Raw genomic sequence first — 14,327 nt, 5'->3', positions numbered from 1 at the left:
GTAGCGAAAGTGTTGGGTAGTGGAGAAGTAAAAATAACTATTCCCACTCCAATGAGTAAAACAGTAGGGAAAATGTTGGATGGCTGAGGGGTAAAAATTACAATTTCCACTCCAGTGAGTGCAACAGTAGGGAAAGTGTTGGATAGCGGAGGGATAAAATATACTTTTTCTACTCCAGTCAGTGCCACAGTAGGGAAAAAGTTGGATTGCGGGAGGGCAACAATTAATATTAATATCCCCACTCCAGTCAGTTCAATATTAAAAACAAACAAAATATTAACAGCAAATCTTTTTTTTTAAACAAAGTAAATAAAAAATATATACATATGTAAAAAATATCAATACAAATATATTCAATATTAAAAATAAAAATATAATTTTGAATACATAGGACAATACTTACAAATATTATATAAAATAAGCAAAAAATGATTATTTTTCATTAGAAAATATTTAGAAACAAAAAAATTAATTACATACATTTTATTTCTTTATTTCCTACACTATAACATGACACAATTCACAACCCACATCTAAATTAAAAAAAATATTTCCATAATTAACAGAATTAATTACCAACGTATTGATTAAAAAAGAAATTAAAACTCATACAAATTAATTTACTTCCCACACTTTACTACTTTAATCCCCACATCCCACAACAAAATTTAAATTGTAATTTTTTACTTAATGTAACTTTTTTCAATTAAAAAACTAATAGTATTAAATGATTAATTAAAAAGTAAGTAACATTAAAGTACTCCCCACCCTTTACCCCATTAAAAGTAAAACACACACACAAAAATATACAATTACCCTAATTAAGTATCAATTAATTAATTTATATTAATTAACAACCAATTTATAATTAATTAATAATAAACTAATTCCTACAAGTAACACTATAAAATCTTAATTAAATGAAAATGAATAAATTAAAAAATATAAATGTATTATAATTAAATGACTTCCTTTGCTATTCCCCTATAAACCCACCACCCGCTACGGAACTAAAAAACACAAAATTTCATAAAAATAAAATTGATAACTACTAAACATTTAATACATTTATCAAAAAACAAACAATTCTACAAAATAAATACATCACATACATTTGAAATATATATTAAAATACATAACACTAATTAAAAAAATCGATATTTTAAACAAATGTATTTTTCCAAACGATATTAATGACTTCTATATTTTTAAATTCGAAATTACTTACCTGCAAATCGATATTCTTGACAACGATATTCTTGCTGTTGATGTTTCTGTTTAGAAGCATCGTCACGCGGACAATGAATATTTTTTTTTATTTGTTGATTAATTAAAATCATTACAAACAAGAATAGATAAAAGCAACCTACATAAACAAGCATATACTAGGCACAGAATTATAATCATATTAAGATAATCATCTAAAATTGCATTAATGCAGTCAATTCCATAATAATGTTTAAGCGTTTACACACTATTAAAATACAGGTATTAACTAGAGTACAATATATTAGCAGCAATCACTGTTATAGCAGCATTTAACTTAAAGTGACAGTGTTATCAGTAGAAAATACTAGTATAATAAATTTTTTGCTGTTTTCTATTTGCTAGCTATAGTAAAGTGCAATATGCATAACTATAGTAAAATAAACTAATAGACCCTTCAACTGGCATACATTTTGTTTTAAACAATTCCTAAAATAAGTTTCTTTTTTTTTTTACTTTGGATCACAATAAACAGTTATTTACTTGTTCTTCGTCTTTGAGTTTCTTCTCAACAATAATAATGAACTTAACAAAGTGGTAGGTAACTTTGATATTGGCCCCACTCAAACAGGTAATAATTGCTTGCCTGCATGTTCTAATTCCTAATTCATTAAAAATTGGTTTTAGGATCAACTTCCGAGCCTCTGCCAAAGCTGGACATAAGGTTACGATGTGTGTTAGTGTTTCCTCCCTTTGACTACAAAGCCTGTTGATGTTTCCACTCCACGATATTTCCAACTTGATATTCATGTACTTTGAATTTTTTGGCCTTGATATTCTGTCTCATTATCAAAAAAAAGGTACTGTACTCAGATGGGGCCGACGACGGCTGAAATGCTGACATTCAAGCCAGCCGGGCCGACGACGGCTGAAATGCCAGAAACCGGTCCCCGGAAGCTTGTTTCCTTCCCAGTATAAGAATTGGCTTGGTAGTTTGGTTTGCCCTGTTCCCATCATGCACTGGGACAGGAGCAGACTAATTTGCATATAGCCAGGTTCTGAGCTGGGATGGTGCAGTGAGCTAAAAAACGGTGATGGATCAAGCCCTGATCTCTTGACTGGGTAAGAGTATTTTGCATCATTCAGAAACTCTGTCCATCACCACCCCCTTTTCCAAACTCAGATGGGGCCCAGCCAGGCGACCGGTGAAGGGAAGTAACCGAGATTCCGCCTGGCAGAAAGTCGAGGCATGTCAATTTGAAACATGCTGAAGATAGAATGTGCTAAAGACACACACTGCACTGTGTCTCCATGCACAGCTGATGGACTTGTATTGTCGGTTATAGAGAGTGCACAATCAAAGCGCCTGAGAATGAGACGCTTTTGGGTGAGGGAAAGAGGCTGCCAAAGTCAGCCGCACGTCACAGTAGTAAACTACTTCGCCATTTGCTACAGGAGGATGATCTTGGCAGTCCTCCTGACAACAGGGCGCTGTTTACTTAAAAACTTAAAAGCACATGGGGGCTCATTAGGATGACGGGCAGACTTTGTCCGCCCGTCATCCTACCGGTGTGAGGACCGCCCGCCATAATGGCGGGGGTCCCGTGGCCAGCATTAGGATGCGCCCGCCACAGTGGCGGGCGCATCCCGCATTCCTACTATTGACGCATGCGTTGCACTCAACAACGCCCGACACAATGGCAGGAAGGCATGCTGTGCATGGAACTGCTGGGGGGTACCATAGGTACCCCCCATGTGCACCCCCCAACCCCCCCGGAGTCCATGGGGCCCGTATCAGGCCCCCAAAGCAGACTCCGCATGTGACGGCATTGCTGCCATGGAAAGGCATCTGCAATAGTCCATTGTAATGTGGCTGGTGGTGTCTGATAGACACCGCCACCATATGAACCCTTTTCAGCCCTGGTCGCAAGGCGACCGGGGCGGAAAAGCGGCGGACGGTCTTTCTGTCCACCGCGGACCCTCCAGCCATACTAATATGGCAAGGGTTCATTCTGGATAGGATGGGGGGCGGATCGCCCCTGCCAGGCCGGGGGTGAGTACCGCCGGCCTGGCGGGGACGATCCGCCAGCCATCCTAATGGGCCCCATGGACTACTTTTTAAATACAATGCACTCTGCTCTATGGACTGGTTAGTCTTGGACTGGCCAACTTTAGGGGTGGCTTATAAGTATTAAAAAGGTAGGTTTAGGCATGGCAAAAGGTTTATTTTGTGTGCGGTGAACCAAGCACAATAGCCTGAAGGAAACCGTGTGCACAGCAGTTCCATGGTATACTAACTTTGCAAAATGTATGCACGTCCAATTAACAATTTGCAAGTATAAAGTAAACAAAAACAACAGTATTCAGGTAGTCTTTCAATCGAATTTCATTTGAAAGATCAAACATTAAGGTTGGTGATCAACTCATTCAATCACTGAAGAAATAGTTGTACCATAATGGCTGATATTCAAATACAGTTGTACAACAGAAACAACATTTCAATAGTTTAAGTTCCCAATGCATTTCGGGACCTTAAGTCCCTTCTTCAGGGGCCACTGAAAATATGAACATAAACACAGTTTAGTTTATGGTTGTTGAAACATAAATTAAAAATCAAACAAAGCCATTTCATCCAACATGATCCATTACCGTAGAAAGGGTAGCCATGACACGTTTAGTGGTGCCGTCACCAGAGGGTATTACGGTCAGATAGAGAGAAAATTAAAGTATGACAATAGCGATCCAGAACATGTGCAATGAATGAGAAAACGTAAAGTAACCTAGAATCATAGGAGTCATGCAATGTCTAATGTAGTCTGTGCCAAAAAACGGAAGTGCAACAATATAACATGCCTGAATAGAACCCAGAGGCGCTACACGAGAACACACAGACTCCCGATGATGAAAAGGTAGGTGAGAGCAAAGAAGTTATGCTTACTGACAGCTATAGAGTGCCAGTACAAACAAATGAATATACTGCCACTGAGTTCTACTGGGTTTATTTTGCCAGGTCAAACTGGCAGTTTAAAACTGCACACAACCTACAGAGATGTGCCTGAGACATGGTTTAAAGGGCTAGTTAAGTGGGTAGCACAAGAAGTGCTACAGGACCACTAGTAGCATTTAATTTAAGGCCCTGGGTACAGGTTGTACCACTTTACTAGGGACTTATAAGTGAATATAATTTGTCAATCAGGTGAAGGCCAATTCTACCATGTTTAAGGCAAGAACACAAGAGTTTCAGATCTCAATTGTACTAAAATCAAATTCCCTTGTAGACTATTCTTACATTGCTCGAGTGCATTTACGGCTCTTTTACTACTCTTGTTCAAGATCACAAATAGCACTTAAAGGAAAAGATGTGAGGAGGGATGGTATGCTATCCTTAACTCGCTATACATGCACAACTACAATAACCCTGTAATTGTTATTGAAATCAAAGATATACAGAAGACACTTTCAAGACAATGTATAATAATAGAGGATTTTAACTGATTATATACTTTGTACCATTAAGGATATGCCCAATAGGACAGAGTACCCAAGTATTCCAAATGAAATATAAACCATAATTTTTTTATCACAAAATTTGGACGTGATTGACTCTGCCGAAAGGGGATCTGGTTCAACCAATTTTTCATCAGTATTATGCATAAACACAACTGTGCATTAGAGCAGAATGGCTGTCCACAAAAACAAGATCTGGGCAATAGTGACCCATGCGAATGTACGCAAATCCTTGCAGGGTATGATCTGGGTACATAAAAAGCACAGCCCACAACTAATGTGGAGAAGTGTGGCTCAATGGTTAGAGCGGCAGACTCTGATGCAGAGGTCTAGCCCGGGACCAGGGTTCAATTCCCTGCCTCTGCGGGTCTTGGGCTCAAAATTCCACGGACCTGATAATTCTCGCCTTGGTGCCTATTCCAAACATGGAGTCCCACTCTGCAACTCTGGGCAATAGCTTGCTTAATCTCCACAACGGCCCCCACAACGCTAAGGATGCCTGGCCTCCACCTTGGGGGTGCCCAGGAGTGGACGCCTCACAGGGAAAGCCAGGTTGGGTTCCACAGCTGTATTCGTACAAGCGCATTGAGACCCTTGCGGGTGAGTAGTGCGCTATACAAGTATCAATTTACATTTACCTTAGCACTCTAGTAGACACTAAACTTCAGAAATAGAAGATACTGCTTAGAACTTTTTATCCGTACAAAGTTTCTGTGACTATATACCCCAATCCACTGGAATTGCGACTTTACCCAAGCTTAAAATGTAGGCTTTTTAAATAAATAAATTGCATGTTATTGTAGGATGATTGTGGCCCTGTCCCAGGGGGTTCTTTAAACTCCTTTCTACAAAGCAAACTGGAATTTAACTTAGATGAGTCCAAAGACTGCACTGTGATCAATAAGGTATTGTGTCCTTTACTCACAGATAAAACGACAGGTATTAGAAACTAGTTACCACTTGAATCTTTTATAGTGAAGTTAGAAGGTTTCAGAGGTCTGGTCTCTAAAATGTATACATTATTGCTGTTCTCAATGCTCACCTTGCAGTACACATATATGGTATGTAGAAAACGATATTGAATAGGCAAACTGGAACACGAGAATGGGCACTCCTGACTAGGTATTTAAATCAGAGCTCTTTATGTATCATGAACCAAGAGAAACACTACAAAGTACAAAGGATAGCTGTGCTGCTGTTGTATTTGCTTTTTGGTTTAGTGGGATGGTGTCAGGCCATGTTGCAATAGTACGTAACCTTAACAGACTGCAGTATTACTAATATTAAGGCCTCTAATCCACTCCTCCTTCAAGTTGGTGTTAAGCCAAGACTTTCAAGGAGAGAGAAGGGAATAAGGAAGTGATCAAACCAATCATCAGGATTTTGTGATTTTACTTTTATCTTTCGCTCCTTCTCAATTCTTATGTCTGGAACAGATCTTTGTGAATGGAAAGGAATAGAACAAGTGTATGCGACATTATTTAGTATAAACGAACATAGTTGCTGGAGCAGGAGTGATAGATGATGTCTTTCCAAATAATTTGTGTTAATGGTTCATATAAACCCAAAGGTCCCTGCAGCTCATTGGCACAGGCCATAGCACCCAACAATCCTTACATTCACATGTTCCGGGGGCTGGAAAGTGTCAGTCTTCAATGGCGATCCACACCTCAGATAGAGTCTTCAGAGCCCTCTTCACAAGAAGAAGAAAAAACACCATCAACTCAATCGCCATCTTGTCGTCCAAGCAACAGCAGTGCAGTCGCTCACAATTTTCCTGTTTATGTGCCGTTCCCAAGTTAAGAAGTAACCCTGCGCCTACACAGAGAAGATCAGATCACTCACGGGGCCTGACAAGAGATACAAGGGCATTCGGGGCTGGATTCAAGTGGAAACCTGCTCAGAGCACTCGTGGCTCTATCAAGCTCTGATTACGCCCCTTTGGGTCCCCCACTTAATATCACTGAGATCCCCCTTTACAGGGCTACAACACTTTTTACCTTCAGAAAACTTCTGTGTAATCCCTGTAGAAACATTTGCCAATAATCCCAGAAAATGTCCTTCGTCTATTAAGTGCAGTAATTCTAGTGGTGTGTAAGATAGCACAACAAACTACTTTTCTTTTGATAAACCAAAGCACTGGCTACATAGGCAGCAATTTATTTACAATTATTTGTTTATTGTTGTGTTTGACGCCTTTAATCCTATACCACCTCCCCGAGTAAGCATTGGACTGCAAGTCCACTAGTCACTGACAGTAAAGTGTTAAAGGAGAGTGCTTGGTGATCCTTTTTCTGTCCAATAGCACGGTTAAGTTCCGGGACACTGGTGGTAACCAGCCATGAAATTCATATTCTGGGTCCAGTAGGCCCAGATTGGCCTAAAACCTCTGAAACCGTTCCAACAGATGAAGTTCCTATACCTCCCATCTCCTTAGTTTCGTAGTCATTTTATTCCAAATCCGCTTGCTTGCTTTCCTTTCATTTGTCCAAAAATGCAAAAGGATGAGGTGAATGTATGAGTATACAACATAAATGGCATGTAATATTCATTCATGACAGAACAGCTCATCATTAGGAAGAACTAACTCAATGTATTTGATTTATTCCCCAGTGCTCTAAGGCTTGCAAACATTTTCAGAAAGTGGCAATACATTCTTTTGTAATACGATGCATTATTTTCAAAATTAGGCATTATCATTTCTATAAGATATTTAAAATCTAATGTATATTAGGTCTGAATTTCTAGAACCTACCACAGTACCCAGGAGTTCCACAAACTGTTTTCATCGTCACCTGATCATCCACTATCTTTGAAAGTCCAAAATCAGCTGTTTGAGGGAAGAAAACAATATTTTACCATCTGTCATTGCATTGCACATAAAAAATAACATAACCAGGGGCACTGTGGTAATTTGAAAGAGCTAATTTCGTTTTTTACAATATCCCACACACAAACTGTACTAGGACAAAACACACTTTAATTAAGAAGTGTTTATCCTGTTACTCAGCACTACTAAAATAACCACACAGAATATCATTAAAACAGCACGAATGTAGTTTGCAAGCAGTGAGAATATACAGATATAAGATGATAGTTAAAATGGCACCCACCAGCCTAACACCGGAAAATGTACTTCAATGAGCTACGTAGGAGAGAATGGAGTAGCATAACTTGCATCTAGAGTCTCTTAGCGAGAAATAAAGCACTGCATATCTGTTTACAGCAAAACGCTGTCGAAATTAAACGCCGAGAAGGCAGTGCTCCCTGCAAAAGGAAAACACATGTTGCATCAGCTTCTCTCCTCCCAGACTTAGCTCAGTATTAGCCTAAAAGGCGATGCAGCAGCATCCCTGTCAAGCAAGATCTTATCTAGCAGCATCTTGCGTGATAATCTGGGGCTAAGGACCTCTCCTGGCAAATGGTCAAGTGGCAGTCCTTTTATACTGTATCTAATCAGAGATGGAAATTTCTGACATAACTTCAGGAATGCCTAGCATAACATGTGCATCAAGATGAGAGTCTTAGGTGCATTCTAATGAGCAAGTAGGGTAAAAACATGCCAATGCAGACTACATTGTTTGGTTAATACCAACACACATGTTCCAGACTGATGTCACATCAGATGTTCTTTTCAATGTCATTGTCTGAAGGACTTGACACTTTCACAGGTTCTTGGAAAGATAAGGACAGACTGCATCTGCATCAAAGGCAGACATGCTGATAATTCTGCAAAACAAGAGAAAATGCAGCCTGGGCCTGCTCAAGATAGAGTCTTGCCTCATGGACTTTACGTCAACTGCACCTGTCTAGGATCTGGTAGTAAATGTAGAACAGTAACTATTGGTTACAATTATCAATATTTGTTTTGTGGACCTTAGATTCTATCAAGTATATTATTCCTGAACATTCCCTAAATTTGTGACTAGCAAGGTCTTATAGATCCCTCCTACATCACACTAAAAGGAGGTAGGAATGCATCTTCCGGTGGTGGCACGTGCTCAGTGAGTAAAAACTGCCCTCACTCACATTTTTGTGACATGGTTCATCATTGGGCTTGCTTACTGACACCCTTGTGCAGACCAACGCCTGGGTTGGAGCAAAAGGGAGGGGAAGACACTACAAACATAAAGTTGTGGGATCACCAAAGAGAAGTGCAGTTTGTGAAGTTTAAAACTAGCTCGGATGTGCCCCTAATTCTAATTGTATTCCCGGCCCACCCGGCCAGGGTAAAATCGTAAAGGATGGTGGTGATGGGAGAAAATTAGGATCCCTTCGCCCATCCTTTCTGCAAAGGTGTCGACATGTTTCTGCAGATTCAACTGCACCCACCGTAAGACGCATTCCTACCTCCTTTTTGTGTGCTATAGATTGTGCCTGGGGAGGTCGGGGTAGGAATGTAACCTCTCCCCCTTCTTTATGTGTGTCTTATAGATCCTACAGCAGGTTTTATATTCAAATCTGTATTTGACTGCAAAGCAATACAAAATTGGTAGTGTAAAATTAATTTACTCAATTTGCCCAATTTTATCAGCATTCTAAATGTCTTGTTGATTTACATATGTCACTAGACAATAGAATAAAATACATGAAGACCATGAAACCCTTATTTCAGATACTTAACACTAGCCCTAATATGCAGATCACTAAGAAGGAGCATTTCTTCTTCTCACAGTGCATTACAGCATAGCTCCATGCATTCCAGGCACCCAGCCCTTAAGAGAAACGAACATACTTAGGGATTTGTAGACTTGATACTCCCTTTTAATGTGGCATGTTCAGAGATCTCTCTATCAACCTTTACAACAACAGACCCATTATGCCCATTATGACCCAGGCCAATGACAAGAACCTCCTGGCATTCAAGGAATACTGTGAGTGCCTCAAAAAGACTAAAACATCACAAATAACTGAAATGTCAAGTACCCCATATTACAATCACCACAACACTGAGATCCTAAACCAACCGAAAAACCCTTCCCACTACTGGCATGGCCCAACATGCTACTACCCCCTTCAGGTAAAGGGAAAACAGTGACCTGGAGAACCTCAAATGCCTCCTATGAAAATAAAGTTGTAAACCTATTTCAAAAAGGTTGGCCTAATCAACATGTGCAGAGCCCGGAGCACACATTAGAGATTCATGACATCCTATCTGAGTTTAAATGCCACTTAGCTGATGGTCTCTTCGCTTAGGGTACAGAATCATCCTGTAGAGCATAGGGTAAGAGAAAGTAAGGGGCATCCCCAGAAACTAAGGATACCTCATTTGAATACACAGTTACCCACTTGACCATCAATCCAGGCTGATCTCTCATCACAGCACTACTCTACCACCTCTAGCCACTATCCCAGATTGATGGAAGATCTCAGGGAGGTAACAGTCCACTTTCATCTTAAGATCTACAAAATTAGGAAAACGCACAACACTGGGAAAACAGGTGACAAAGTTGAACTCTAGCTGCCAAGATGATGTAGTGGAGGGGAAAAAAACATGCCATGCACACAAACTGCCCCAGCAAGTACTGAGGGAGTCAGGAATATCTCTAAACAAATGTTGACCTATTAGATTATCCAAGACATGTTTTGTTCATGTAGAAGTGGCATTTCACTCTGCAGTAAACATGGTGTCTGAGAACACAGGCACACTAATTGGTAATAATTAAGGGCTTTGGGCCAAAGCAAAACAATACAAAGCCTAAACAAATGAGATTGCAGGTATTGTTACATGTGAAGAGAGTTTCCTGGCAAAAGTATAATGGCATTCCTATCACAGCAAGATCCTTCAACCATGTGCACCACTGCAATTTAGTCTTGAATATTGAGAAGGAAATGCACAGAAGAGGGACTGTAAGGTAAGTGACATAAAAATTCATGACCCACTGAAGACGATGGCCATGTCTTTCGGAGATCGGGTCCACTATGAATGTGATGTTCCATGTTCTGTAGAGTCAAATGAATAACCGGAACAAGAATATATGCCTGCGGATGTACCTCACCGGCTTTCCTCACCCACTTCCCACATGGATGAATGTGAGTGCACCATACAACAGGGTAAACTACTGACGTAGGCCCTCGTGTTATTGCAGAAAATGGTTCAGAGACCTTGTTGACCAGCCCCACAGCGGAAGAGCTAAACCTTATCTAGTTTTCCCTCGGGGTCAACAGTTGTAAGATCTTTGGTGGAAATCCTTAGTGTACATATTTGATTAATATGAAAAAGTCATCAAAGGCAGGGGCTGCTTCAAAAACATGAAGGTAAAGCTAAATAACAACTGATTAATGTAACCCAAGGCTCTACTTCCTCACTGAATTGTAGTTCACATTCAGCAGGTGCAAGCAGAATTATGGAAGATGTAAGTAGACATTATTGAAGAAATGCAAGGCCCTGCCCCATGACTTTCTCTGAACATCACCCACACACACAGAAAACTTGGACAGATATATCCATCGAAAGAGAGAGACACATCTCATCTAACATTAAATCAAGTGCTGGTTTACCTCAAACGTAGGTAGTAAGTAAGAGGTTTAGTAGTTTTCAAAACATATATCAAGGACAGGTACAATCAACTAGCCTTGAAGTCAACATATATCACCACTTTAATCATACACCTGCTCTGGTGGCCAAGATGACGACTTGTTTAATTGTAAACCCAAAACACTCATGGAATTGGTCGGTCAAGTGTGTGTTGCTGTACTAGAAACTTAAGAAAACTAGAGTATGTGAATAGTAAAGAGTATTACAGCTGACTGAGATATTCCCATCAGACCACGCTTCTGGCGGAGTTTCATCATATGGGATGTTTGTTAGTACATCCAACCGGCCGCCCAACCCATCAAAAGATGGTGGGGATATGGATGTGGGATTGAATTCTCTAGCAAAGCTGTTACTCAAGAATAGTCCTCTGGGTGTGTGGTGCAGTGCTGTGGTGAAAAATTTAATTTAACGACTTAGACAAAAATATATTTAATGGAAAGTGTCTAAGTGTTAAACATAAAAACACGCCTGGTAGTGAATTTATAACTACGCTATGGCGCTGTGCAGGAGGTCAACATGTTTCAGCCAAACTAGATACTCTCCGGCTTTCATCAGGACCTAATTGGTAAGCTACTGCCACTGTATAAACGTGAGTGCAAGAAAAAGTAACGAATATATTTAAATAATAGAAGTACATAGATCTACCAGGAACCTGGAGCCCCAATGTTCACAAGGAAGATGTACATTGTTTCTCAATCTGCGCTCTGCGTGGGAGATGACCTCACCTCGCCCGGCAACCGCTCGGGAAATATGAGACCCCGCTCTGTCCGTCGGTACCTCTCTCTGTCATCCACTCCCTCTCGGATGACAGAGAGAGGTACCGACGGACAGAGCTGAACCAATGCTCTATCTCATACTAATCTACTTCTGGGCATACCCATGTCCTCACGCACCACCAGGTGTCATGCTTTACCATAGGACTCCCAACGCTCTTCAACAATCTGGTTCCATGAAGAGCGGGCCTACACATGAAGCCAGGGAGGCACTCCTATCTATGAACTATGTAAAATATAGAAATTAAAAGCCAATGTGGTATTCCAAACTGACCTTTATATTTACATAGAATACACCTTGGTATTAAAAAACAATCATGGGGATAAGGGGACTGAGTACCCCATTACCACACACACAGTCAATATGTTTCTACCTGATGGCTCATGTGAGTCCATGGCATTCTTCAGGACAGCAACAAGGTATCCAGTCACAGCCACTGCATATGTGTGTGCTGCTAAACAATGTAGGGTTGACCTTTGTCTACTATTAGGCCCCGAGGTATCCCACTATCGGGTCATCTTGGCCCCATATAGGAAGGGGTCAGGAGCCCACTGTAGTCACACTTTCATCAAAGTGCGCTCCTGTCTGTGAACTTGCTGGTGTTAGCTCCTTCTTCCCGACAAAACTGAAAGGCGCTCCTGTGCGGCCTAACCAACTCCATGCACATATCCTGACTACAATGTACCCTAGGATGAGTGTAGAATCTGGAGAAGTCCCCACCAATCACTGGCGGGCCTGAAGTTACTGGAAGGCTCGTTTCCAGAGAGCGGTCCTTACCATCAGGGCCGGACTGGCTGTAGCGGGCACCAGGCTTTTCCCCGGTGGGCCGCTAGGGTGGGGTCTGGTTTTGGCCCTCTGGGGGGCCGTTTTTGTTACAGCAGGCCTGCACTATTGTCACCCTGTAACAAAATCAGCAAAACCTGCTCGAGCAGACAGCTCGGCCTCACCCCCCTCCACCCCCAGGGAGCCCAGCCAAGCAGTTTGGCAGGGCCAGTTTTGGTGTGGGGCAGAGAAGTGGCGAACCATGGGAGCCTCGTAGGGGCCACCCCAAAGGCGTATGCCTGGCTGGAGTGGGGAGACGCCACCACTTGCTATTGTCCCTGGGGGTTATGCCTCTATAGGTGGGTAGCTCACGAGCCATGATAAGGCATCCTCGCCTCCGGTGCCCGGCAAGGTGAGAGAGAGAGACAGCCCAGGCAAGGGATTCCTGAAGTCTGTGGCCCATCTGCTGAAGTGGGCGGATCAGCAGTTACACGTATGCCTGGAGTGAGGCTGGATGTGGGTGCACTTGCAGACTCCCTGGCCTGGGTGAGGAGCACTGGCACCCGGAAATGCCCCTCCTCTCCCTGTGGTGACGGTAATTGGAGCCCAGCATGGGGAACTCCCGCCAGTGGAATGTATGGTCTGTGAGTCCCCTGGAGAGTGACACAGCATGAGGCCCCCCCAGGTATGCCAAGAGATACTTCTTCTGGGGTAGTGAGGGAGGGGGTGGTCCCTGGGATGATATTCACGTGAGTGGTGGACACACAGGACACTGACTTTATTTATGGACTCCCGCTGGTGGGGCACTATGCCTTGCCCAGTGCCTGGCTTTATATGTGAGACCCTACCCTAGCATAAGAGGGCTTGTAGAGGGCAGAGAAGCAGCCGTTGTTTGAGACTGAATGCTTGAAAGACCCCTTTCAATTTTAAAAAGGGCTTTGGGGGGGTACATTGATAGGATGGTTAAACCAAAAACATCAGAACTGCAGCCAGACTGATCACTGCTGGATAAGAAGGACCAGTCATCGAGGTGGGGGGACATGTTAACCCATGTACAGTCCACAATTGACATACACACTGGCAAATTTGGTGCCATCCTCCAGCACATCAAGGACACAAAGTCAACCCTGGAGGCAAAGATCGACTCTGTGAAGGTTGATGTCAACTTGCTGAGAGCTGAACACAGAGTTGATGATCACAAGTCCACTGTCACCTCCATCTGCTTAAAGGTTCAGGAGTTAAAGGCCCCGGTGAAGGGCCAATAGGAGGAGGTCATGGTACAGGGCGAAGACACCGATGGGTGCTTGAGTTGCAAAAACGTGCTCATTGGTGGTGTGCTGGAACAAGAGGCGGAACTTAATGTTGAGCTGTTCGTTGAAAATTGGCTATCCAAGGAGTGCTTCAGAGCAAGTGTTTTCTTGATAGAGTCCGCTGGGTGTTGGGTAATCCATCAACCCCGAGGCACCACTGATGACCATTGTGGCCCGACTATTCAATTATGGAGTTAGAGACCTAGTCCTGCAGGTGGCCTGATTCAAGG

The 14,327-nt window shown here is 42.0% G+C and overlaps 1 protein-coding gene across 2 annotated transcripts in view; it reads right to left on the bottom strand.

Annotated features, from left to right (window-relative positions):
• Positions 1-14,327, bottom strand: part of CAMK4 (calcium/calmodulin dependent protein kinase IV) — a 1,210,775-nt gene that overhangs the window by 173,496 nt on the left and 1,022,952 nt on the right. For both annotated transcript variants that reach the window (XM_086961011.1, XM_086961012.1), the window contains exon 7: positions 7,469-7,543. In XM_086961011.1, coding sequence (XP_086817137.1) covers positions 7,469-7,543 — 75 coding nt within the window. The remainder of the gene's footprint in view (positions 1-7,468; positions 7,544-14,327) is intronic.

Source organism: Lissotriton vulgaris, chromosome 3_1, assembly GCF_964263255.1.
Source record: "Lissotriton vulgaris chromosome 3_1, aLisVul1.2, whole genome shotgun sequence".
Lineage (NCBI taxonomy): Eukaryota > Metazoa > Chordata > Amphibia > Caudata > Salamandridae > Lissotriton > Lissotriton vulgaris.
Note: the sequence above shows the minus strand (reverse complement) of the source record. Positions and strands in the feature narration are given on the sequence as shown.